Source organism: Odocoileus virginianus, chromosome 32, assembly GCF_023699985.2.
Source record: "Odocoileus virginianus isolate 20LAN1187 ecotype Illinois chromosome 32, Ovbor_1.2, whole genome shotgun sequence".
In the NCBI taxonomy this organism is placed as follows: domain Eukaryota; kingdom Metazoa; phylum Chordata; class Mammalia; order Artiodactyla; family Cervidae; genus Odocoileus; species Odocoileus virginianus.
This window is the reverse complement of record NC_069705.1, coordinates 28976913-29003551: the sequence shown is the minus strand read 5'-3', so window position 1 is coordinate 29003551 and position 26639 is coordinate 28976913. Positions and strand designations below refer to the sequence as shown.

The following is a 26639-nucleotide window of genomic DNA, read 5'->3' as shown; positions in this document are numbered from 1 at the left end:
ACTAGCAGAAGCTTCAGGAGACCAGCAGAAACTTTCTACCAAAAAAAAAAAAAAAAGTATATATATATATATGCTTGATTGCACATGTTACGCTGCCGGGGTCCAGCCCCAGCAGGATCCAGGGGAACCCTCAGGATGAATGGCATCGGCGAGAGAAGACAGACAGACACACACACACAGACGTTGAGTAGAAGAGGTAGCTTCCTTTTTTATTTTTAGGATAGCTCAGTTTTTATAGAATGAATGTTACCTCCTTCTTAAGTCACCACATATTACATCAGATATTGGTTTATGCTTCCATCAATATTTTTTTCCCCATGTTTTTTCCCTAAGCATTCATCTAGAACGTTTCTGATTACAGGGTTTATACTTAAATATCCCGTACGTAATCTTCTTGCCTCGATGGCCTAACATTCTCACTCTAACAAAAACAATGTTTCATAAATCTCAGGCATAGTGTAAATTCTTTGGACAATAAAACAATACATGGGAAGGGTTACAGTAACATGTTTGACATTTCTGAAAATAGTACCATGAGAAAAACCTGATATTTTTCTTTACCTGAAATCACAAAATCCCAATTTACAACGATTAACTATTAAACAGCAAAAACACCTCTAAAGCAGCAAAACAACTCTATTAATAATAAAATAATGGGAGTAAAGCTGGTTAATATAAATCTTCTATTAAAATCTTATATACCCTATTTTCTAACTTTACAAAAATACCCGTAATATCCCATGTTGTTTAAAGAAAGGGAAACAATGAACACGTAGCAGCAAGAAAATAGCAATAGTGAAAACCCTTTCAACCAAGGAGAAAGTAAACTAAAGCAGTATATCTACTTCTAAATCTAAACACCTCTACTCTTTTCTATTCTAGAACATTATAATCTTTTAAGCAAGCAGCCAAACTATACCTGTGGCCTTTTCTTTTATGACTTGATGTTTATGGTCATGTCCTGAGCCAGAGCAATCTTAAGCATTTCCAAAAAAGGCTTGGACTTTTCCAGCGAGGCCTTATTACTATAAATTATCATTTCCAAAAATTAATAGAAAGCCCAACAACAGTAAGACAGAAGGAAGAAAGGGACATACCAGGCCCCCGGGACAACCTCGAGGGGAAGAGCTGCCTTGCAGGTTCCTTTCTCGTCCCGGCGGCTCCCAACATTACGCCTTTACCAAAATCACACACACACTGTCCTTCCCCAGTACCTCTTTGGAGCAGCCTCTTGGAGGTATCTGAGCTGCTGTCTCCTGAGCTGCTGTCCTCAATTTGCCCCAAATAAAACTTAACTCACAACTCTCACACTGTCCATCTGTTTTAGTCGGCAAACCACATTATTTTGGGGCGAATATTCCAGAAATACAAGCACCCACGGAGAGGTAGAATTTTAGATGACAGAAGTCAACTCTAACTTTGCAGTTGAGCTAACCAAAGCGAGGAGTCAAGGGAAAGGGTGATCTCTTAATTTGCTGTTATCCCTCATCTCTGCCCTGACTTCCTCAGAATTTAGTAACATGAACCTCTTAATTCAGGGTGTCAACAGGAGACAGTAAACTTGGGTGGACATACCTGTGAACTTTTCAGCAGCACTCCCATCTCCAGAACATCTAAAAACAAATTTGTATTTGTCTATGTGTCAACCATTGATTGTTTTAGTATCCATCTATACACAGAACTTACTTTATATTTCAAGTTGTTTGTGTCCAGACACAACTGTAGGAGGAGGCACCTCTCAGCAGAGTCACAGAACCAGAAAGTTCCAGAGTTGGACAAGATCATCAGGGGTCATTACTGGAACATTGGTCTGAGACAGCACTGCCCTAGGAGGGCAGCAATGAGACAGCCTTGGTGGGTGAGATTTCGAGATGGACAAGCACAGCTAGGGATAACCATGAGGCTTCGTGCCAAGAAGGACCAGGCCGAGGAGGGCTGGGAGGCTGCCCAGGAGGTCAATACAGGGCAGCAAGCGCAGGTGGGTCAGGAGACAAAGCACTAAGTCCAGATACCAGGCATCTGTGGGTCTTTCATTTGGCAGGAAATTCAATACAAAGGCTTACAAAATGTGCGTGGCCCATAGCATGCCCTTGATGAATGCTATTATTATCATTATAACGTTGCTCAGGTCCTGGTGAAGCTTGTAAGGTTCTGGTCAAACCTTCCCAGGGACTGAAGGCAGTTTGACCTTAATCAATTCTAGAATGGCTGTCAGCCAACCTCGGTTCTCTGCCTGTGATGCAACGGAGGTGTCAACTAACCTTATCGTGATCATCTTTTCACAATATACATCTGTACTGAATCAGAACAAAAGAAAGAACACTCTGCAATGTATTAGAATTAAAGATTTTTTAAAAAGGAGTAAAAGAGCATTGAAAAAAGTTCATACAACAATCATTCAATGCCTTCCTACTAGGAAAGCAGTTTTATCTGTGCACGCTTTAAGTTAAATGGTCTTCAAGAATGTACTCGGGCTCCCCAGGTGGCTCAGGGTAAAGAATCCACCTGCCCATGCAGCAGATGCCTGCATCTGGGAAGATCCCCTGTGTTAGGAAGATCACCTGGAGGAGGAAATGGCAATCCACTCCAGTATTCCTGCCGGGAGAATCCCATGGACAGAGGAGCCTGGCAGGCTACAGTCCATGGAATCACAAGAGTTGGACACGACTGAGTGAGCACACAGGTGCACAAGAACCTGTATATAAAAGGGAGCTAACTGAGCAAGATCACCCAGATGCTAGGTGGAATGTCTAAGAACTGCTGGCCTGACTGCTAATCTCATGCTTTGGTCCTGCTTGGCCATTTCATGGCGGGGAGCAGGGGTTCTCTCTTGATATGATCAGCCTCAGAGGGGGCTGCAGAATCCTGTTTCCTGTGGTGGATCCTGGCCTCACTGTTCCAGAGCATAGACGAGGACTGAACCCATCCCACCACAGTTCTAGTCGGTAAGATTAAGACTGGCTTATTATATATCTTTAAAGATGCCTCCTGTATTTTTTTTTCTTTCAGTTACAGCTCAAGCAAGCAGAATTTCATTAAATTGGCAGCAGATAGTACACCCGTGGAATACGAGGGTGGGCTGACCTCAAAGGAGTGGCCCCTCATGTCATTTTGATCAAAAGCCAGGCTTGGGAACCACTGCTGACAATGACAGGCAGCAACAGACAGGCATGAAGAAGGTCACGTCACCTTCAGATCTTCGTGTTAGAAAGCAGGATCCAGAAGCCATGAGGAGGTGACATCAGTGCTGATGGAAGCAAGAGTAATAACATCCACCTTTCTTGATATTAAGAACTTTACATGCGGGACTTCCCTGGTGGCACAGGGATTGAGAATCCACATGCCAAGATGCCAATGCAGGGGACGTGGGTTCGATGCCTGGTTGGGGAGCTAAAATCCCAAATGCCTCGGGGCAAACCTGTGCTTTACAACAAGAGAAGCCTGAGAACTGCAACTAGAGAGAAGCCCCCAGGCGCCTCAACTAGAGAAAGCCCACCCACCCCCGCCTCCCCCACAATGAAGACCCAGTGCAGCCAAAGGAAAATAAAAAAACTTTACATGCACTATTTCACTTAGATCTGATCATTTGTAAGGCAGGTATTTATATCCCTACAATGCAAAGGAAATCGAGGTTCAGAGATGCCTAAGGTCAAATTACCCAAAGAGTCAGAACTGCAATTCCAGCCCAGGTCTCTTTTATAGCTTTGTATTTTAGGGGAACACATTCAGTTTGTGAAATTAGGAAGAAAAATCAAAGTCCCTAAATATCTTCAGCTTGTCTTGATTAAACTGAGAGGGGGAAACAGAAAATCGCTGTTAGAACACTGCAGAAGTCACTGTCACAGGCAATATCCACTGATGGATGTGAAAATTAGTAGAAGAACCAGAAAGTGAGGAAGTGTTCATAAAACAAAAGGATGGGGCCCAAGGCAGGAGACATAAGAGAGACACAGGTTTGATTCCTGGATTGGGAAGATCCCCTGGAGGAGGGCATGGCAACCCATTCCAGGACTCTTGCCTAAAGAGCCCAATGGGCAGAGGAGCCTGCTGGGCCACAGGCCACGGGGTCACAGAGAGTTGGACACAACTGAAGCGAAAGCATGTATTCACTATGCATTTTATATAAAGGACTTGAGCATCCATGGATTTTGGCCCGGGGATGCAGGAGAGTCCTAGAAACAATCCCTGAGGACACCATGGGAGGACCATACCTACTGTGACTCTGATGATGAACCATCTAGAGTTATTCTGCATCTTCTCATGGTAAAGTTTCTAAATCTTCTTACTGAAATAGGCAGAAGATTTTTTTTGTGTATCAAAATATGCTTTAGTGGTTCCAATGATGACAGAAAGCCTATAACACTGTGACCATTAAAAAAAAGTTTGTCAAAGGAAATCATGAATGCTGAGCTAACTCCACTGTGCACAAGAGAAGGTGTCATGGATAAGCTTGTACAATGAGATAGATACATGGGTATTTATTGTTACAGTGTCTGTAATGGCAAAAAAAAAAGTAGAAATAATCTAAAAATCCATTAACAAGAGTATGAATAAGTATTCAAAATAAGTATGAATATCAGTATTCAAAGAACAGAACACTCTATAGCTGTCCAAAAGAACTGAAAGTGTTAGTTGCTCAGTCATGTCTGACTCAAGGACTATAGCCCACCAGGCTCCTCTGTCCATGGAATTTTCCAGGCAAGAATACTGGGGTGGGTTGCCATTCCCTTCTCTAGGGGATCTTCCTGACTCAGTGATCAAACCCTGGTCTCCTGCATTGTCAGGCAGATTCTTTGCTGCCTGAGCTACCACAGAAGCCCCAAAAGATGTAGATGTAGAATGAGATGTAGATGTCCAGTTCTTGAAGATCTCATGAATAACAGTGAGTTAGAAAAATCAGTTGGAGATGGATACACACGATCTAAAATATTAACATAAAAACATCTGTATAATAGTACCAACACCATGAAAATTATAAACATCAAAATCAGGGCTGAGGTTTCCTCTGGAAAGGACAGAAGAGAATGAAACCAGGGAGAGCTGCCTTGGGGTCTCAAGTTTGGAAGGTTCTATTCATTTAAGAAACAAAATACAAATGCCAAGGGTCCTTGTAGGACAAAATGCTACAATTTCACAACCACTAGGGTTGGGACAAGGCTGCTATTTATATTATGCCCTTGGATTTTGTGCAGGCCAGAAACATATTATAACTTAAAAATCATCAGCAGCCCTGGTGATGAATTGAACATGTGGGTGGTAAGAGAGAGGGTTCTTGGATAGTTCCCAAGGTTCTGCCTCTGATGACGGAGTAGCACCATTTGTCAAGATCAGCACCATAGGAGAATTGCCATCTTTAAGCAATCACCTCATCATATAAATCAGAAAAAAAGAGGGAAGTTAACCTAATTCAAACCACGATCCAAGGTAACAAAGGAACTTTATCTTCAGAATAGAACTAGGGAAGTGATCTCAGCATGGCTGTCAAGAGTACGCAATTCTGAGCCCTGGCCCAAACACTCTTGTACAAATGACCTAAGGTTCTCTCTTTCTGTCTTTGCTGGATAAACAGAAATCATCATGTAGGCTGAGGAAAGTAAAATGGATTATTTAATAATTACATAAAAGCTGAATGTAAAAACTCACGTTAAACCAATAGAAACTCCTCAATGTTTTTCTTTTCAAGAAAACTGAAAAAATGGTTAGTTGAAGGAGTTTACATTAAATACGTGAAATATGAAGGGAAAATGCAGTAGCATGTAAACCTTGATAAGGAATTGCTACAAAAAAAAAGAGAGAGAGAGAGAATTGTCACATCTTGTTTGCTGCCAGATGGGAAGAACTACTTTGAAAAAAGCAACTACAATCACAGAATTATAGAGTTGTGAATATGAAAGAGACTGCAGACATAATCTTCCGGGGTCCAGCCTCGGCAGGATCCAGGGGGTACCCTCAGGATGAATGGCGTCGGTGAGAGAAGACACGTGAGACCAGCCTTGATAGGGCCAAGTCTGCGAGGGAGAGAGAGAGAAAGAGAGAGAGAGAGAGAGAGAGTGACCAGACGGGGGGTGCAGCAGAGTCTGGCAATGTTTTATTTTTTACCATAGCTTTTATATTCTAAGTTAGTATATTTTTAAGGGGAAGATAGTTTAATATTACATCAGCTTGTCCTACACGAAACCAGGGTGTTTTCTGCATACTTCTTTGTGAGAGCGTTGTACATTATCTTCTGGCCTTGGGGCCTATTGACATTTTATGACCTAGGTGAATGCAAAGCTGTTTTCTGTAATCTATTCTTTAATGAACACAAGGTCAGTCCTTTTGCAGAAGTTATCAGTTAAATTTATCCAAAAGGTTTACCACACAAAGACTCTGCAGCTCTGGTGAGGCAGCCCCTGTTTAGCATTCCTGGTTAAAATTCACAATTCTAAACTCTTATTTTTCTAAATCTTTAACTACAACCACTTTTAGAATAAATTTTTGTGTTCTCTAATAGGGCTTCCTCACCCCCGAAGGGCTCTGTGCCTATTAGGGCCTTTTGTGTGATCAGGTTCTTTATGCTGTTTATGATTAAGGTGTTGTGAGCAGTCATGTGCATCAGTACACATTTGCCAAGCAGGCTAGAATGCCAGCAAAGGGGTCTAAATTGAAACACTCCTTTCATCCTGGATAATCTTATAGGATACCACATACCTTATAGGATACCACATATACCACATAGGGGGACATATTGATTAAAGTTCTAAGTTGATTCTGTTTGGAGAGAGATCAGGGAAGGCCTTCTGCCTGTGTCACAGAAATTAGGGAGTAGTCTAATACAGCAAGCATCAGAAAGACAGAGATCATCTTTAATTGAGTGCTGGGGCAGCTTTTCGAAATCCCTGAAGTCCTGATCTGCCTTGCCTGTCCGGTCTTCTCCTCATGACCTTGACATGGGTGGAATCTCGTGTGCGGCTCCCGGCAATAATCTAGTGGTAATCTGTTCATTTTGGAGAAGAGAAAGCTGCATGTCAAATAGGGAAAGGAGTGAAAGATCACAAAGATCACTCATAAAATAATGAGTCCAGAGTAGGTATCATCTCCCATAATAATGCTTTTCAAAATTTCAACTTCATTTATTCCACCTCTCTACACAACCCACCCCCTTTCATGGTTTATTTGCCTGTAATAGATTTCTTGCCTGCTTGTAATGGTCCACAGGTGCTTTGAAACCCTTGAGGCCAGCTATATTTGGGAGTTGAGCATTTTTCTGGTTTGAAAAGGTAACATGGTGCATGTAGGATATGTCATATAGACTCCAGCAGCATCCGAGGCGTCACCCCATCATCAAATCTGTCAATGTATCTACAGAAAAATGAATGTGCGTTCACACTAAGTGGGATTAAAGGAAAGACCACAAAAGCCTCCCACTGGAACAACAGACTGGTTCCAAATAGGAAAAGGAATATGTCAAGGCTGTATATTGTCACCCTGACTATTTAACCTATATGCAGAGTACATCATGAGAAACGCTGGGCTGGAGGAAGCACAAGCTGGAATCAAGATTGCCGGGAGAAATATCAATAACCTCAGATATGCAGATGACACCACCCTTATGGCAGAAAGTGAAGAAGCACTAAAGAGCCTCTTGATGGAAGTGAAAGAGGAGAGTGAAAAAGTTGGCTTAAAGTTCAACATTTAGAAAACTAAGATCATGGCATCCGGTCCCATCACTTTATGGCAAATAGATGGGGAAACAGTGGAAACAGTGGCTGACTTTATTTTTCTGGGCTCCAAAATCACTACAGATGGTGACTGCAGCAATGGAATTAAAAGACGCTTACTCCTTGGAAGAAAAGTTATGACCAACCTAGACAGCACATTAAAAAGCAGAGTCATTACTTTGCCAACAAAGGTCCATCTAGTCAGGGCTATGGTTTTTCCAGTAGTCATGTATGGATGTGAGAGTTGGACTATAAAGAAAGCTGAGCACCGAAGAATTGATGCTTTTGAACTGTGGTGTTGGAGAAGACTCTTGAGAGTCCCTTGGACTGCAAGGAGATCCAACCAGTCCATCCTAAGGAGATCAGTCCTGGGTGTTCATCGGAAGGACTGATTTTGAAGCTGAGACTCCAATACTTTGGCCACCTGATGCGAAGAGCTGACTCATTGGAAAAGACTCTGATGCTGGGAAAGATTGAGGGCAAGAGGAAAAGGGGATGACAGAGGATGAGAAGATTGGATGGCATCACTGATTCGATGGACATGGGTTTGGGTGGACTCTGGGAGTTGGTGATGGACAGGGAGGCCTGGCGTGCTGTGGTTCATGGGGTCACAAAGAGTCAGACACGACTGAGCAACTGAACTGAACTGAAGTGAGATCAAGATGAGTGTATGCCATCCAGTGAGTTCAGATAAGATTAGGATTTTCCTCAAGTTATCAAAATCTTCATGCTTTCAGAGCTTTTTGAATTCCAGAATTGTGGATAATGACATAAGCTTTGGGAGAAAACTCTAACTGTATCAGGTGAAGATATATACTCTGCCCTTTGTCTATACAGCATGGTGTGGCCGAGTCTATGTGCAGTATTGTTAGAAAGACAGAACAGAAGGGGTGGAGCCAGTCCCACTTCAGCTTTGGGTCCTTGCCAGCTCCATTTCTAGTCCACAGAATCCTTTCAATGAACCCCCAGCTTCATAAAGGGGTGGGAGTGAGGTGGATCTTTACACCAACAGCCATCAGTAAGACTACTAGTTGCCAAGTCACAAAAAGTACCTCTTTCTTTTTTAAGACTTTTTTTTTTTTTAATGTGGAGCATTTTTTAAGTCTTTTATTGATTTTGTTACAATACAGTTTCTGTTTTTTATGTTTTGGGTTTTTCCAGCCACAAGGCAGGTAGGATCCTAGCTCCCTGGGGTTGAACCCACACCCCCTGCATTGGAAGGCACAGGACCACCAGGAAAGTCCTAGTATCTGTTTTCAAACCAGAACCTCGCTACTGGATTCCAGAAAGAAATCTCCAGTCTCCCTTCTTGAAAAATTTTAACTAATGTTAATGATGCATCTGCCTTAACTGGGTCAGGTGGAACCAGAAGTGGCCCGATTCACCACGGAAGATATTTACTAGACCTTTGCTTATCCAGGCAGGGAAGTTTGGTCTTGGTTTGACCCAAGCTCTTCCCTGACTGCAAGAGGCTGACCTCAAACGTCCAGTTATTGGGAGTCTGTTCAATGAAGAGATGCAAGGATTGAAGCAATCTGCAAATAAGAATTCATTACAGAGACAATTTATCTTCTTGAAAACAGTGACTAATTTTGAACACCAAATGCTGTTATTATGCAAAATATGTGCAGCACTCTGACCTCATGCTATAAAAGAACTAAATGTACATATCACAGAGAATGTGTATTTCAAGTCAATATATGCAGCCTGTAACTGAAGTTTAATTTTAAATCTGGTTATAGAAGTATAGCCAACACAATCTACAGAGTTCATTCAACCTTATCAGTTAATTGAAGTAGCCTCTTGATCAAGAACACACCATTTACCAATAAAGTAAATGTATTTTACTTAAAAGAAGGAAGAAGCACAGTCAACAAAACCTTTAAAGAGCCTGATAGGGATGTCATTTCTAGGAAGATGATGAACCAAGACTGATTTGCCTGGTGAAAACAACTAAAATGCCAAGTGATCTCATAGTGGAGACCCTTTCACCTCTTCAAAACACACAAAGTGAAAGTCGCTCAGTCATGTCCAACTCTTTGCAACCTCATGGACTATACAGTCCATGGAATTCTCCAGGCTAGAATGCTGGAGTGGGTAGCCATTACCCTCTCCAGGGGATGTTCCCAACCCAGGGATTGAACCCAGGTCTCCTGCATTGCAGGCAGATTCTTTCTCAGCTGAGCCACCAGGGAAGCCCAGAAAACACATAAGCAATATGACAAATCCCTATTAGTAACTGTGGTTTGAGGGCCAGTTCTTCCAGATTTGAGTCAAAATCTCTGCATGAGTATAACAGAAGGTGAGGCGGGCATGAGTTATTATCCAATAAACCCTCGCGTCTCTGAGATTCACTACAGAGGGTGCTGAGCTAAAGTCACCCGGCTTCTTTCCTCCTGGGCCCTGCCTGCAGATCTGGTCTCGCATGATCTCCATACAAGACATTTTACCTCATAGAAAGCAACCTCTTTACTACAGAAGTTGCACTTTTTAAACTAGGAGATGAAAAATAAATAAATAAACTAGGAGATGTCGGGAGCAAATCTTATGTCAGGAAACCCAGCACTCTCTAACAGAGAAAACATGCCCGGTTCCCATTTCAGAATAATATTGTTGAACACATGGTCGCAGTGGGGCTTGTCTGAATGAGCAGGGGCTTGTTTTAGGCCCTACGTGACAGCACTTGAAATCTCTGGGATTCTATGTTTTTACACAGAATCAGTTCTAACAACTTATCGAGCTTTATCTCCACAAAGTTTACCCTAAGGCAGAAAGACCGAGAAGTTTTGTTTGTTTGTTTAAGGATAAGCTGCCAAGGGCTAAGTAAAATGGACCTTTGCTTTGAGAGGCAACGAAGACTGTGGAAAAGGGAGCTGTGGGTGATGGGGAGGGCTGTTGGGTGAGGTCTGCACCGAGGCTGAGCGCCGGACTTGTCCCCTTCTCTGTCCACCTGTGAGGTCTGCCCTGGATACCACTTTAAAACACAAACAGGATTTCATCTGTTTATACCCACAAATGGGGAAAATGGCCTCAGTTCTTCAAAGAGCTGTCTCCCTCTAGTGGCCAAAGTGTTTTGTTTTTTTAAAGCCTCAAGCCTCCAAAGGAGCCTGGATCTGCTAAGAATATAAAACATCTACATTTTTTGTGGGGAGTATGTAAATAATCCTTGAATTTGGAAACATCACTATGGTATATAATAAGTTCTCTTACTAGAAACCCTGGAATAATAATGCCAATTTCAAAGGGTTATTGTGAGGAAATATCTTGTTGCTATTCAGCTGTTGAGTTGTGTCCAACTCTTTGTGACCCCATGGACTGCAGCACACCATGTTTCCCTGTCCTTCACCATGTCCTGGAGTTTGCTTAAACTCATGCCCACTGAGTCTGTGATGGCATCCAACCATGTCACCCTCTGTCAAAGTATCTGAGGATCATCAAATGAGATCAACAAAGGAGCCCTGCTTTGGTTTGGCAACTGGAGGCTGGTGAGGCTCTCTCACTAGCCAGGCGCTGGCTTTGGCTCAGGAGCTCAGAAGCCCAAGAGCAAACAGCCATATGTCATGAACCTTCATGAGCACTTCCAAATAGTTGAAACCAAGAACCTTCAAATGATGAGGCAAGACTATGAACGTCAAGGTCAGCTGTGGGGACTGCTCCTGACAGGCCGGGATGCCCTGTGATAGGCAGAACAGGTCGGTAGCGCTAGTGGTAAAAAATCCTCCTGCCAACGCAAAAGACGCGGGAGACTCAGATTCGATCCCTGGGTTGGGAAGATCCCCCGGAGGAGGAAATGGCAACCCACTCCAGTATCCTTGGCCCGGGAAATCCCATGGACAGAGGAGCCCGGTGGGCTACAGTCCACGGGGTTGCAAAGAGTCAGACACGACTTAGCACTCACCAGCACACAGCCGGGAGCCCAGTCCTTCCTGCCCAGGAGAAAAAAGGTGGGTGTTCCAGACAACTCCCACCCGGCTCAAGGCTGCACTTCCTTTCAGCTTCTGCTACTCCAGCTGGACGGCAGCCACCACAGGCCCACAGGTTGACACGCGCTCCCGGAGGGAAGGTGTGAGTACACGCGCCCCCACCACTGCCAGGCTTTGGGAAACCAGGCTCAAGCTGCCGAGGCTGCCGCGCCATGGTCATGGCTCCCACGGGGCGCCAGGCGGTGCCGCCGCCAAGCCACATCACCGTTTCCACTTTCTTAGCTGTGTCTGCAAAAACTGGGGGCCCTGGGCCTGCAAAGTGTGATATTGATTTTCACAAAACCCCAAAGACCCCCAAATCACTAGCCTGTGCTGACTAATGGTTTCTTACGGGTGATGCTGTTCTATGCTTAGTTGCTCAGTCATGTCCAACTCTTTTGCGACCCTATGGACTGTAGTCCGCCAGGTCCTCTGTCCATGGGATTCTCCAGGCAAGAATACTGGAGTGGGTTGCCACGCCCTCCTCCAGGGGATCTTCCCAACCCAGGGATGGAACCCAGGTGTCCCGCATCGCAGGCACATTCTTTACCGCCTGAGGCACCAGTGAGGCCCATCTTAAGAGTGATACGTTTCCTTAGTGATTTACAACACCTTTCATTCTCAGAGCTGGTCCTGCACCTGCCCCCACCCCTAGTGCACATGAGGCTGCTGCAGGGTCTCCCTCATGATTTTTATGGGGAGCCGCTGCCATTCACGTTGGCTGGGTCTTTTGTGGAGGGCTTTACCGTCAAAATTCTCACTCTGCCTGAACCATCAGTAAATACCCTTTTCGGGCTTCATTCCAGGCTTAAAAAACAGTGTGGGTAATTTTCTTCCTGAGTTTGATTCAGCAGTATCTTGTTTCTATGGAAACCCAGGCTGCTCCAGAAGCCCAATTCTAACTTCCTATTGCCCAGCCCCGCATTTCACCTGCGATTTTAAATTTGACTTTCACCTTCCCCGTGTATTAACCTTTGACTTTCAGAAGCTGAAGTAGCTCTGTGGAATGCATACGATCCAAGTGCTGAATACTCAGAGAGAGCGGAGTCCAAAGGAGCCATTTTACACTGTGCGGTCTTCAGAAACCGAGGCCCGCTCAGTCGTGAAGACAAACATGGCGGATTCTCCGAGAAGACGGAGCGCAGCTGTGACCAAGATGGCCGGTCGATCGCAGCGTGCCGGGATTGATTGGTAATGTCTGTCACAGGCATGGGAGAGGCCGTGGGGGCGCACGCTCCCCCTGAATTAAACACCGTCTACTTCAGAGCAAAGCAGCATTTTCAGGCTGCCAGTCACCGAGGCTCCTAGAAGCTCAGATCCAGAGGTTCAGGGGTCAAGCAGGAAGGTTGCTGGAGTCACTTCTCATCCACCCAGGGCACAAACAGCCTTCTTGAGTCCAGTTCCTTGGGGTTGGGGCACTAACACCCCATTCCTTTCATCTGGATCAAGCACTTTGATATAAACCTTAAGCACTGGCCCTGTCCTGCATAGAGCAGGGGCAGGGAGTATCTGATTTGCCCTTCCCGGAATTGGAGATTCCAGGACTCAATCGAGGAGGCTATCGTTGTTGGTGCAGGAGGAAAGCTGGCCTGAAGCCGGCTTAGGCGAAGCCCCGGACTATCCTTGGGAGGGGCTGCGGGGTGGGGGTGTGTGGCAGTGATCACCTCAGTGCACCCCGGGAGGGGCAAGATGCCACCGGGTCCAGCGTGGACCATCCACGCAGGCCTCTCCCACCCGCTCTCTGAGAGTCTCATCACTCTGTCACTGTTTCCAGATTCTCCCACGGGCTCCGCCGGAAAACCAACCTGCTGCCTCAGCACCGAGCCTGTAAATCCCCATGAGCAAGACTGCCTTCTTGCTTACACTCAGTAAGTTTGGTGGGGCTGGCTGTTTGCTCACTTTCATCTTAATTCTCTGCCCCAAATTGAATGCTGTCAGTCTTGGCTTGACTGCAGCTAGTAACAGAAAACCAGTTACTTTCTTTAACTCACTATTCAATATTAATGGACTCTGGAGAATGGAATAGCAACTTACTCCAGTATTCTTGCCTGGAGAACTCCTGGACAGGGGACCCTGGTGGGCCCCAGTCTATAGGGTCGTGGAGGACTAGACAAGGATAAAAGCAGAGACTCCTTAACATTTGACAGATTATAACTCCATTTGAAACAAAAAAGCATTTAAATTAAATTCATTTAGTAGGTTTATAATTATTGTCTAAATAAACAGACATTTCCTAATGAAGAGGGCACATTTTACATATATGTCTAATATCGAATCAATGAATGCCAAAGTAAAGGTCGCTTGGTCACTACTTTTGGGAGGACTTTTTAAAGTGTTGTATTATGGTCACTGATAGGAGGGACATTTAACCATAGACCTCTTGAACCTGAAAAACATTCATAATCTTTGGCCCAACTGTCTTCTCTCTAGGAATTCAATCTAAGGAAATAATTAGAAACAGAAAAGATTTATGTTTAGATATGTTCACATCAGTGTGGTCTATTACAGCAAAAATATTGGTTAGAAAATTACATTTTATCAATAGAATTGAATATGAGAAACCATTAACTATTATTTTTCAAAACTTAATGTTTTGGGAATATACAATATAATGTTTATTGCTAGGAGCCGGCACACGAGATCCCACCCATGACAAGGTCACGAGGAGAAAGGCTGACGGGCAAGGTGGATCAGGTTTTCAGGGATTCTGAAAAGCTGGCCCTGGCGCTCACCTTAGAGATGGTATCTGTCTTTCTCATGCTTGCTTCAATAGACTACTCCCTAATTTCTGTGACATAGGCAGAAGGCCTTCCTCGATCTCTTTCCAAATAAGAATCAGTTTAGAACTTTAATCAGTAAGTTTCCCGGGTGGTGATGTTTTGTGAGATTATCCAGGGTGAAAGGAGTGTTTTAATTTAAACTCCTTTGCTGGTATTTTAGTTTGTTTGGCAAATGCATTTATGCCCTTGGTACTAATATGCATGATTGCTTATAATATCCTAATCATAAAATAACATAAAGAACCTGATCATATAAAGGCCCTAATAGAGCCCTTCGGGGAGTGAGGAAGCCCTATTAGAAAATATAAGGAAAATTATTCTAAAGGTGGTCATTGGGTTAACATCTGCTTGCTGTGTTTTTGCTCTTAATGTGCTAAAGTTGTGTTATAGAAGCCATTGTTAATATAGTTATAGATCTAGAAAAATAAGAGCTTAGCCCTAGTGTGGTAACAATGAAACGGTTGTTAATTATTAGCCAGGAGTGCTAGGCAGAAGCTGCCTCACCAAAGTTGCAGAGTCTGTGTGGGGTAAACTTCTTAGATAAATGCAACTGACAACTTCTGCAGAAGGATTAATTTTTGTGTTAACAAGGTTATACTTCTACTCTGTACTGTTGCCCTATGAGACTGCTACCTTTCAGTTAAGGTCACCATAGAAACGGAAAATAGGTTTACATTTATCTGACCTGCATAAAATGTTAATAGGCCCCAAGGCCAGAAGATAATGTACAAGATCCTTATAAACAAAGAAATATGTAGAAAACACCCTGGTTTCGTGAAGGACAAGCTGATGTAATGTTAAACTATCTTCCCCTTAGAAATGTACTAACTTAGGGTATAAAAGCTACGGTAAAAAATAAAGCATTGCCAGACCCTGCCAGACCCTGCTGCACCCCCTGTCTGGTCACACTCTCTCTCTCTCTCTGTCTCTCTTTCTTTCTCTTTCTCTCTCTCTCTCTCTCTTTCTCTCTCTCCCCCTCCCAGACTTGGCCCTATCAAGGCTGGTCTCATGTGTCTTCTCTCACCAACACCGTTCATCCCGAGGGTACCCCCTGGATCCTGCCGAGGCTGGACCCCGGCAGTTTATATAAATGAATAGGATGTAAAACTTTATAATAAAATGTCATGTGTAAGATACAGAATAAGTTTATTTTATATACTATATTTAATAATACATATTTGTGTCTTATTGTTGTTTAGTCACTAAGTTTTGTCCTGTAGCCCACCAGGCTCCTCTGTCCATGGGATTTCCCAGGCAAGAATACTGGAGTGCATTGCCATTTCCTTCTCCAGAGGATCTTCCTGACCCAGGGATCAAACCCACATCTTCTGCATTAGCAGGCAGATTCTTTATCACTGAGCCTCCTGGGAAGCCCTACATTATGCATACATACATATATATCACATAGAAAAAAAGCTGTAAAGAAAAATACACTAAAATGCTAAAAATAGTTTTCTCCAGGTGGTGGGACTATGAGTGGTTTTTATTTTCTTAATATTGCTTTTTTTGTGGATTCAGGTTTCTCATATAAGCCTGAAGATTTGCCAGGAATAAAAGAATATGCTGGCCAGGCTGACACAAGTTGGGTGTAGACACGTGTGACAATTATACATCCAATTCTAAAATTATAAACTAATATTACTTTCAGTTTCTTAAGATAAATATTTAGTGGCAGTAAAAAAAAAAAAAAAAAGTCACGATGAGAGATGAGAGATTTGGCAAGTACAGAAATGTAAAAGTATCAAGGAAAGAATCATGGAGAATTCTACCAGTCAGAGAGAAGGGTCATCATCAGTATCCTGAGCTTGACCAAGCTGTGGCTCTGATCTGTGCCCTGGAGTCCTGTGTGTGCTGGGCAAATGCCTCAGGAGGTGTCACAGAGGAGGGTGGGGACCAACCAGGTCCTCAGTCCAGTGGGGTGCTGAAACAGAACCCCCTCCCCCACTTGGGTCCATCCATTTGTACCTTAGACTGTACATTCCCCTTGAAGAAAGGCTCCATGGAAAATTACAGAAATAACATTTGAATGCCTCCATATTAAACCTCTTCCCTGAAGCTAAATGTTTAGATTGCATCCAGTTTTCTCTAATGTGATGGAAGGTTGCATGAACAACTTTGTATTGTAATCTTTGCCTATATTTCTGCCTCTATAATTGAAATTTCCAAGAAAAGAGTAATGATCATTTTCAGAGCTCTTGATGTTACCAGGTTGCCCCGAACAAGGTCAACCTGTTTATATTCCGATCCATCTGCCCAACCTGCTACGCCCTTAGCTGAGCATATTTTTTTAACTGTTAATTTGACAGATTTTAAATATTTGCCCATTTAAAATCCTGGGTTTCTTCCCCCTTGGATACCTCTTCCAAAAAGTCTTCCAGCAGCAAAATCTGCTGCCCATGCCCTGTGAAGAGGACATGGGCGCCCCTCCCTAGAGTGACTGGAACTATCCAAGGAGGCTTGTGTTTGGACGTTTTCTCATGGTCCCAGGCCAGCCCCACGACTCCACCTCACAGCAAGCTCAGTTTGTGGAATAAGACTCCTCCCCCCGAGAAACGGCAGATGCCAAGGCCTGAAGTCCCTCTTCTTCCCAAACCCCTTCTGGACCCACAGAATCTCAGAAGCAGATGTTGCCCTCGACAGACTCGGCCTTCAGGCCTCTGGTTACATAGATAAGGGCTCTGAGCCCCGGTGGGGAAAACAAGTGTACAGTCAATGGAACAGCCAGCAAGAGACCTGGGGGTCTCTGCCCCGTATTCTTCCCACCACCAGCCTCCAACTGCTCTTCTATCTGCTGACACTCTGGGAAGGGTCTGTCTTTGTCCTACAGACGTAAGAACAACACGGAAGGGTTTCCCACCAGAGGGCGAAGGGAAGCTAAAATCCAGCGCAAGTACAGGCGTAGAACGTAACAGCAGAAAGAAAACAAATTCAGAGAGGCTTCCTGAACTGGCAGGTTCCTAGGATCCTAGCGGTCAGCCTTCGAATGGCCACTAGGTGGAGCTCTATTTTCAAAATAAAGCCTTAAGCCCTTGGCTCTGAGCTGGCTTTCCATTCAAACGGCCTTAGCCTGACAATGTCAATGGCTTATTGCAAGGATTTGCTCAACAAGCGCATTGGATCCCATACAGATTTTGTGCCAGTCTACAGTCTGTAAGGCGACCACGAGCTGAACTTTTTCCATTTTGGTCCCTAGATTATTGTCTTAAAATTAAATACAATGGAGATACACATATACATTTAAAAGAGACAGGGGAGTTATAAAACATGTGTTTATCTCAACAAAGATAATTTAAAACATATATTTAAAATATATTCTAAATATATATATTTAATATGTATTATGTAAGTATAATGTAAAATGCACTTATATATTTATTTTGTGTATAATGTATATTTATTGTGTTTTATATATAATCACAGTTTACTCCCTAAGTCATGTCTCTTTTGAGACCCCTTGGACTGTAGCCTGTCAGGTTCCTCTGTCCGTGAGATTCTCCAGGCAGGAATACTGGAGTGGGCTGCCATTTCCTACTCCAGGGGATCTTCCCAGGGACCTAACCCGTGTCTCCTGCATTGGCAGGCAGGTTCTTTACCACAGAGCCACCTGGGAAACCCATATATTGTATATATTAAAGTCTCTTTCTGCTGTTGAGTGATAAATACATAATTTGTAACTTCAGTCATATATAAAACACCTGTTAAATGTATTCTATATTATATGTAATATGTTAAACATGTATTTTATATGATAAAACATTTTCAAATGTATATTTAAAGTTCTCTATGGCTCAGTGATAAATACAGATTTTATAACTCCTGTGGTTCTGTTTTCTCCATAATAATCACCAAAACCCCTAGGAAAGCAGAGTAGCCTTTTCATTAACTCATTCAAGGCTTTTAAAATTATGTTTCTCCAGCCCATATATGTTCAGAAATAGTTGAAAATAGAAAAGAAAAGGGGGGAGATTCATTTAAAGAGAAATAGGCATTTGCTGTTGGTTCTCCCTTAATCAGGAAAAAGAAAGCATAGAGGAAAATGAGACAGTCTACTGTAGCTATGAGAAGAGAGGTTTTTTTTTTTTTTAATATTTATTTATTTATTTGGCTGTGTCAAGTCTTAGGTGAGGCATGCAGGATCTTCAGTTATGGCATATGGGCTCTAGCTCCCTGACCAGGGGTTGAACCCAGGCCCCCTGTATTGGGAGCTCGGAGCCTTAGCCATTGGACCACCAGGGAAGCCCAAGAAGAGAGGTTTTAAATAGTCTCAACAAAATATGAATATATTCATATATTTCTTCTAATTTCCTTTCATGCCAGTTCCTAACATATAGCTGATTGAGAAAAAGTATATATTTAATAATTATTTCTGCTGCTTTGAGGAAAATCATGTCAGTGTCTCACATAAAATAATGTTATAATATTAATATAATGTTGCTTTTAAATGAGACCTGTTTGGCAACCCTTAAATGTAGCTTTTCTCAATTTCCCAGGGAAAAACAAAATTCATACCACCACCAAAACTAGGATTGACAGATCATTTAATGAAAAGTGTAGACAAACTCCATGAATGGCATGGCAGGCAGAACTGGGTGGAGGGAACACCTACCTACAACAGTCTTCACCTCAAGCACGTCCAGGATTCAGTTCAGGAAACTGACAGCACATAAAAGACGTTGGAAGATATGTTGTATTAATATATCCCTGCAGTCTGCTCTCTCCTTCTGGGACCCAGGATCTGAACACTGCAACGACCAGAGAATTACACAGGAGTTCTTTGTGATTCCACTCCCATCCCAGTCCCCTTTTAATCTATATTCATTGAGAGATAGGAAGAACTTTAAAAAACAAAAAGCTTGTCAGAGAAAATAAAATATCATACATTAATGCATATATATGTAATCTTGATAAATGGTATAGATGATATTATTTGCAAAGCAGAAACAGAGACACAAACATAGAGAACGAACGCATGGATACCAAGGGGGAAATAGGGGTGGGATAAACTGGGAGGCTGGGATTGACATATACACACTACTATGTATGAAATATAACCAATATGAACCTACTACATAGCACAGGGAACTCTACTCAGCTCTGTGGTGACCTAAATAGGAAGGAAATCCAAAAACGAGGGGATGTATGTAAATGTATAGCTGATTCACTCTACTGGACAGCAGAAGCTAACACAACATTGTAAAGCAACTAACTATACTACAATAAAAATTAATATTAATTTTAAAAATCCTGTGCAGAAATTAGAAGGGACTGGAAGTAGCTCATCACATTTCAGGAAGAACAGGCCCCACAAGTAAAGTGCTCCAAGTAACAGAAGAGTAGGAAATACACTGTATAACAATATATCAGAAACCTAAGTTTTCCATGCATTTCTTGGACACAGAATAACACATCAGAGAACCAAGTAGTTAAGGTAGGAGAAGTTGGCAGTCTGGTAAAACAGAGCTTCTATGGGTGAAATTCTGCCAGAAACTGAAAACAGGAACTCGTATTGTCCACCTATCCTCTGGCTATTGGTCTGAGAATGAGATTCCACACAAGTGAACATGACCGCAGGCAATCACCTGACCCTATCTCTTTACAAATACTAGTTCTATAGAGATGTCACTTTATTTAAGATGAAGCAATAAGGGGGGATGTGAAATGCTCCATTACATTTAAAAGAAAAGTTACACAATGAAAAATGTATATTACTAGTAAATTCTACCTAAATCCTGAATGTCTACAAAAATTGGGAAAGGTGAGTGAAAATTTTGACAGGGAGTGAAGATACTCTATGTGATTTGTTTTATATAATTGCTATGAAGAAAATGAATAGGGTGATGGTTTAAAGATTAGCAGGCAGAACTACTTAGATGAAATAGCCAGGGCATCTCTAAAGAGCTACAGTTCCTTGATTCTTCTGTAAGTGGAGCTGAGGTTCCAAAAGAAGGACAGGATATTAATATGTGGATCCAATTGTATTTAACTAGGTGCAGAACTGACCCAAATGGAATAAATAACAAGACACAACTGAAACCCATAACCAATAAAGAAATGGAAATTAAAGGCAATTTATTTCTTAACACAGCCTTATCTGGTATATAGATATTTTAAGAAGATAGATTAGGCATCTTATCCTTCATCTTATAATTAAAACAGGGTAACATTTAGTGGGGTTTCCCAGATAGTTCAGCAGTAAAGAATTTGCCTGCCAGTGCAGGAGATGTGGGTTCGATCCCTGGGTCTTGAAGATTCCCTGGAGGAGGAAATGGGGGTCTCAGAGTCAGACACGACCTAGCGACTGAGCACAACATTTGGTGAATATTTACAAAACGGTTAGTGTAGCATTCAAGTTAAATTGATACTTACTCTGTATCTTGTCATCATAGAGCCGCCGTGATTTTCTAAAGAAACATTTATGTCTTTATGCTATATACACCTTGAGTTACAGTAATATATACTGTATATTCATTGCACTTTCCTCTTTGAGTTGGCTGCTAAGAAGCTCAGAACCATCTTTGTGAACTAAAGTGCACATCAGGGAATCCCCATTTTCCACACCTGGGTCTCTAAATGTCCATTCATTTGCCTGATCAATATTTCTGCTGATGGCCACCTGCCCTCGCTCTGGCAGATTAAATACCAGTCTTCAGTCTGATATAATTGTCCCTTAGTGTTCATAGGGGACTGTTTCCATGACCCCGTTGGGTACCAAACTCCCAAGTTCAATGTGGCATCTCCCAAGAGAGAGGTGTAACATCATAGAGCTGTTGTCCCCGCAGTACCAAGAACTGTGCTAAGCACACAGTGGGAGCACTGTTTGATGAATGAACGAAGGAGGCAGCTAAGGGCTCTGGGGATGTTGCCACCATCATCACATTTCTAACACCCACCGGGGTTGCAGGACAATGCATATTGCTTTCTGGATGCCTCACAGGGGCATCAACAACGGGCAAATCTAGAATCTCACCCCTCGTCCAACAAGTCTTTCAGTGAATGAAATAAATATTTCGTTGTGAATCTCTACTTCTGGGTGCCATCCAGTTCTCAATCAAGCCCAGACCAAAGCTTTGACTTCTGGGATGTGTCAGAGCGGGAAGGAGCCCTTGTTGCTTACATGGCTTCCCATGCAGGTTTCCATAAGAATCTGCACGCATGCCTGCTAGACGATTACCTTTCAGAGCACGCTGTTCCTCCAGCTCCACGGCTTAGTGGCTGCCGTAAAGCACGGCTGTCGTAAAGCATGGCGGTAGTAAGGGCAGGGTGAGTCTCCTCCTGTCCCTGGTGCTTTAGTTCAATTCCCCAGACAGACCTTCCCTGAACACTGAATGTGCACGAGGTCTTCCAGCGCAGAAATGAACATCCTGAGGGGTTGCTTAGGCTTGTAACTCCACCAGACGCTCCACCAAGCGCTTTCCCTGAAATCTTCTCATTTGGTCCTCATAAGCAACCCTTGTTATTAGCCCATTTCCCAGATGAGGAAACTAAGGCTTAGGAACATCACAAGTACTAATGAAGGAGTCCGGACATGAACACAAGTCTGCAGACACTAAAATTTGTTCTCTTAACTTTTAGAGAAAGTTCCAGGTGAAGTGACAAGAATTATAGGTGCCTGGGTTGTGAGCTCTCTGGAAGAATCTTCATGTCCTTGTGAACATCTTGCACATCTGACTGGCTGGCAAAAAAAAAAAAAAAAATGTATTTGGCTTCTGCATGTTTTGTTGTAAGCATGCAGCATACCATCTATATTTAGCATCGATGAATGTTTGTGTCCCACGAATCTAAATATAATGTATTTTGTTTCTAAATTACAAACAACTAACTTACAAGGGGAATTTTGGTCTTTAGCCTGTTTATTAAATCAGGCACTTTCTGAACTTCTGTAAGAGGAGGAAAGGAATGAGTATTTATTGAATTCAATAAATGCTGATTATACATTTGGAGAAGGCAATGGCACCCCACTCCAGTACTCTTGCCTGGAAAATCCCATGGACGGAGGAGCCTGGTAGGCTGCAGCCCATGGGGTCGCTAAGAGTCAGACATGACTGAGCGACTTCACTTTCACTTCTCACTTTCATGCATTGGAGAAGGAAATGGCAACCCACTCCAGTGTTCTTGCCTGGAGAATCCCAGGGACAGAGGAGCCTGGTGGGCTGCCGTCTACGGGGTCACACAGAGTCGGACACAACTGAAGCGACTTAGCAGCAGCAGCAGTATTATACATTACACACTTTACAGAATGAGTCCATCTAGTCCAGTAGCCCAAGGAGACAGGCTCTTCCCTCGGTTTATAGGTGAGGACATGGAAGCTTAGGCACACGAGTGGCAGAATCAAAATCCAGATCAGGCTCCAGTGCCAAAGCAGTCTGTTTCCATGGCTCCTCTGAGTTGGCTGGCATCTCCCTGCTCTGAGCTTCTGGGGTGGGCTGGAAAGCAGCCACAGCTCTCCCAGACGCTCCCCCAGGAAGGAGGAGTCACGTGGTCAGGGTGCCCAGCACAGAATATCAGCTGTCTGTGCTCAGCGGGGCTGCTCTATTCAGAATCAGAGGGAACCACAGCTTGAAAAGCCCCTGTTGAAGATTGTCAATGTGATGGGGACCCCCCCAAGGTCAGTGATGAAGAATGTCTCCTGTAACACAACATTGTAAAGTAACTATAGTCCAATAAAAATTAAATTAACATAAAAGTCACTCCTGCTCCAATCTCTAATCAGGCTCCTCTGAGGCCTCTTCTCAATGAAGCCTCAACTTTGTCTTATAAAGACTTGAACAAAATACTAACCTAGTTTTTCACAGCTCAGGGCTGCATCCCTAGGTGACCCTAAACCCTCCCGCCCTTAAAATGCCAGCTTGAGAAAACTCAAGGCTAGCAAAAGAATTGGCTGTTCGAGCCAACAACCCAAAACGGGGTCCCTGGCTCCCCGCCTCTGCAGGACCCTGGAGGCTAACTTCGTTAAACGCCAGTTGACAAACCCAGATGAGTTTTGTTAACTGAAACAAACAAACAAACAAACAAACAAAACCATGCAGCCTGGAAGTCGAGAGTTCTGTTTATTCAGCAGAAATCTTTAGGACTTCAGGCCCAGGAGACAGCATCTCAAGCAGCCCTGAAAGAACTGCTTGGAGGAGGCGAGTTGGGGAGCCAGGTTTTATAGAAGTTTTGAAACGAAGGGCAGGCAGTCTGAATGTCAAAAGATTATTACTAATTAAAGAAAACCAGATATCCCAAGTTAAGGAATTTAGTATTTTTCTATGTATGGGAAGATGCAAGAGTCTGGGCTCATATCAGATAGCTGATATGCACCTCAGCTATCTTGGGCCAGTATCCTGTGTTTTCACTTCCTGACTGTCCTCAGGGCTCACGATAGGGAGTGGCTGCAGTCTGATGGCTGCTAAAATGGCAGGCATTCTTTTCCTTCCTGAGTGTCCTCAGGGTTCACACACTCACGTTGAAGGGCTGCCATCACTGATGACTGTGATGTCCTTGTTTACTGATGTGACAGGAAATATTCCTTTCCTTAGTTGCTGGAGCTGGCACACGAGATCCCACCCATGACAAGGTCACGAGGGAGAAAACCTGACAGGCAAGGCGGGTCAGGTTTTCAGGGATTCTGAAAAGCTGCCCCAGCGCTCACCGTAAAGATATCTGTCTTTCTGATGCCTGCCTCAATAGACTACTCCCTAATTTCTGTGACACAGGCAGAAGGCCTTCCCCGATCTCTTTCCAAATAAGAATCAATTTAGAACTTTAATCAGTAAGTTTCCCGGCTGGTGGTATCTTATGAGATTATCCAAAATGAAAGGAGTGTTTTAATTTAAACTACTTTGCTGGTATTTTAGTTTGTTTGGCAAATGCATTTATGCCCTTGGTATTAATATGCTTGACTGTTCATAATACCCTAATCATAAAATAGCGTAAAGAACCTGATCATATAAAGGCCTAAATAGACATAGAGCCTTTTTGGGGGGTGAGGAAGTCCTATTAGAAAACACAAGAAAAATTATTCTAAAAGTGGTTATTGGGTTAACATTTGCTTGCTGTGTTTTTACTCTTAATGTGCTAAGGTTGTGTTATGGAAACCATTGTTAATATAGTTAAAGATCTAGAAAAATAAAAGCTTAGCCCTAGTGTAGTAATAATGAGATGGTTGTTAATTGTCAGCCAGGAGTGCTAGGCAGAAGCTGCCTCACTGAAGCCGCAGAGTCTGTGTGGGGTAAACTTCTTAGATAAATGCAACTGACAGCTTCTGCAGAAGGATTAATTTTTGTGTTAACAAGGTTATACTTCTACTCTGTACTGTTGCCCTATGAGACTGCTACCTTTCAGTTAAGGTCACCATAGAAACGGAAAATAGGTTTACATTCACCTGACCTGCATAAAATGTTAATAGGCCCCAAGACCAGAAAATAATGTACAAGATCCTCATAAACAACGAAGTATGCAGAAAACACCCTGGTTTCGTGAAGGACAAGCTGATGTAATGTTAAACTATCTTCCCCTTAGAAATGTACTAACTTAGGGTATAAAATCTATGGTAAAAAATAAAACATTGCCAGACCCTGCCAGACCCTGCTGCACCCCCCGTCTGGTCACACACTCTCTCTCTCTCTCTCTTTCTTTCTTTCTCTCTCTCTCTTTCTCTCTCTCTCTCTCCCCCTCGCAGACTTGGCCCTATCAAGGCTGGTCTCATGTGTCTTCTCTCACTGACGCCGTTCATCCTGAGGGTACCCCCTGGATCCTGCCGAGGCTAGAACCCGGCATTTAGTACCATATGGGGCAAATCCCGTCTTCTCATTTTTTGTGATTTTTCACTTCTCTGACTCTACTGAGCCCTGTCCACTGCCCTGCATAGTCCTTCATTCTCCCTTGAAAACACTCAGTTACTTCTGTAAAATCAAAGTTGAGTTCAGTTCATACTGGTCTCTTTTCCCTAGGATAGAGGTAGGTTACCAATTAAAATCCATCCTTACCACTTCATTTTTAAAGTATTTTTGATATTAATTCCTCACTTAAATGCTTTCTTCACTGCAATCAACCTGTGTCTTTTCGGTCTTCTAACTTCATTGAGGCTTTGAATGTCTAAAAGTCAAAGATCTCGCTTGGGAGATGTCACATTGAACTTGAAAATACACGAGTTCCTTTCAGTATCTTTTGATACTGACTTCTAACATAATTCCACAGTGATAAGAGAACAGACTCTATATGATTTTAATACCTTTAGACCATGAAATTTTTGCACCTTGTATGTCCATGATATGTGCCAGTATCTCCTGCTTTATACTATGGGAGCTTGAATAGAATCTGTATCCTACTGTTGTGTGAAAATTATATAAATCTTGATTATTTTGAATTGGTTCATGGTGTTTTTCAGGTCTACTATATCTTTCTACTTTTCTGTATATTCATTCTATTAATTTTTGAGAGTTTGATAGTTGAACCCCAACTAAAAATTATATTTATCTACTTAAAAAAATAATTGCAATATGCAGTAGAACTAGATGTAACTTTGTTCTGTATTTTCCAAGTCTCCTGTAAATGTGTTATCATACTTTCATAATTTAAAAAATAAAAAAAGAAAGAAAAAGAGAGAGAGAAATGACATCTCCATGGAGTGTCACTCCAGGAAGCCCATTTTCTTTTCCTCCTTGATAAGCCCTGTCTGGGAAGATACCATACACTATGGCCATCAAAAGAATAAGTAAATAAAATCCATACTTATCACTTTAGTCTCAGGCAGGGCTACCGCTCAGTGACTGTCACTCTGAAGACCCCACTCCCCACTCCCTGACCCTGGCCGGTGCTCCGTCGGCCCCCACCCCAACACTAGTCCTAGCAACCACGCTCCCTGGCCTCCACATCCCCCAGCCTCCGGCCCCTCCTCCAACTCCTCCAGGTGTTCCACTTATCGTTTCTGGGAGGAAAAGTAGGTTTTGCCTGAGTTGGCTCTGGAATGAAGTAGAAAATCATTTGGGCCAGGTGGCTGTTCTCTAGTCACTGAAGCAGCGCATCTGAGTGTGACCCTTTCAAACCTTCCAGAACAGTTGCTAAGGAGATTGGGAGGAAGTAGCTTGCTTCCGGGAGCCCAGGAAAACGGAGCGCTGTAGAGAAAGGAGGTGTTGCTGGGAGCATTGGCCACCACGCCCTCGGTGCTTTTGGAGCAGCCCCTGGAGGGCTCAGAGCCCAGCGCAGAGAACAATGAT

General features: G+C 43.1%; 1 protein-coding gene and 1 long non-coding RNA gene across 4 annotated transcripts in view; one reads left to right on the top strand and one right to left on the bottom strand.

Moving 5' to 3' along the window:
* The window catches only part of ENPP6 (ectonucleotide pyrophosphatase/phosphodiesterase 6), a 105693-nt gene extending 86497 nt beyond the window's left edge, over positions 1-19196 (bottom strand). Inside the window, exon 1 of one of the 3 annotated variants that reach the window (XM_070460087.1) lies at positions 19049-19196. Coding sequence is in view for 1 of the 3 variants with exons in the window: in XM_020876536.2 (XP_020732195.2) it covers positions 12635-12674 (40 nt within the window). In the remaining 2 variants the exon portion in view is untranslated. Of the gene's footprint in view, positions 1-12634; positions 12786-16211; positions 16384-19048 lie in introns of those variants that run through there. The other 2 variants (XM_020876537.2, XM_020876536.2) reach the window with 2 other exon arrangements.
* Positions 11116-15329, top strand: LOC110126710 (uncharacterized). The gene is made up of 3 exons (XR_002310516.2): positions 11116-11392; positions 12648-12853; positions 13437-15329. It is a non-coding gene; the product is annotated as an uncharacterized lncRNA (long non-coding RNA).
* Positions 19197-26639: the final 7443 nt, after the last annotated feature.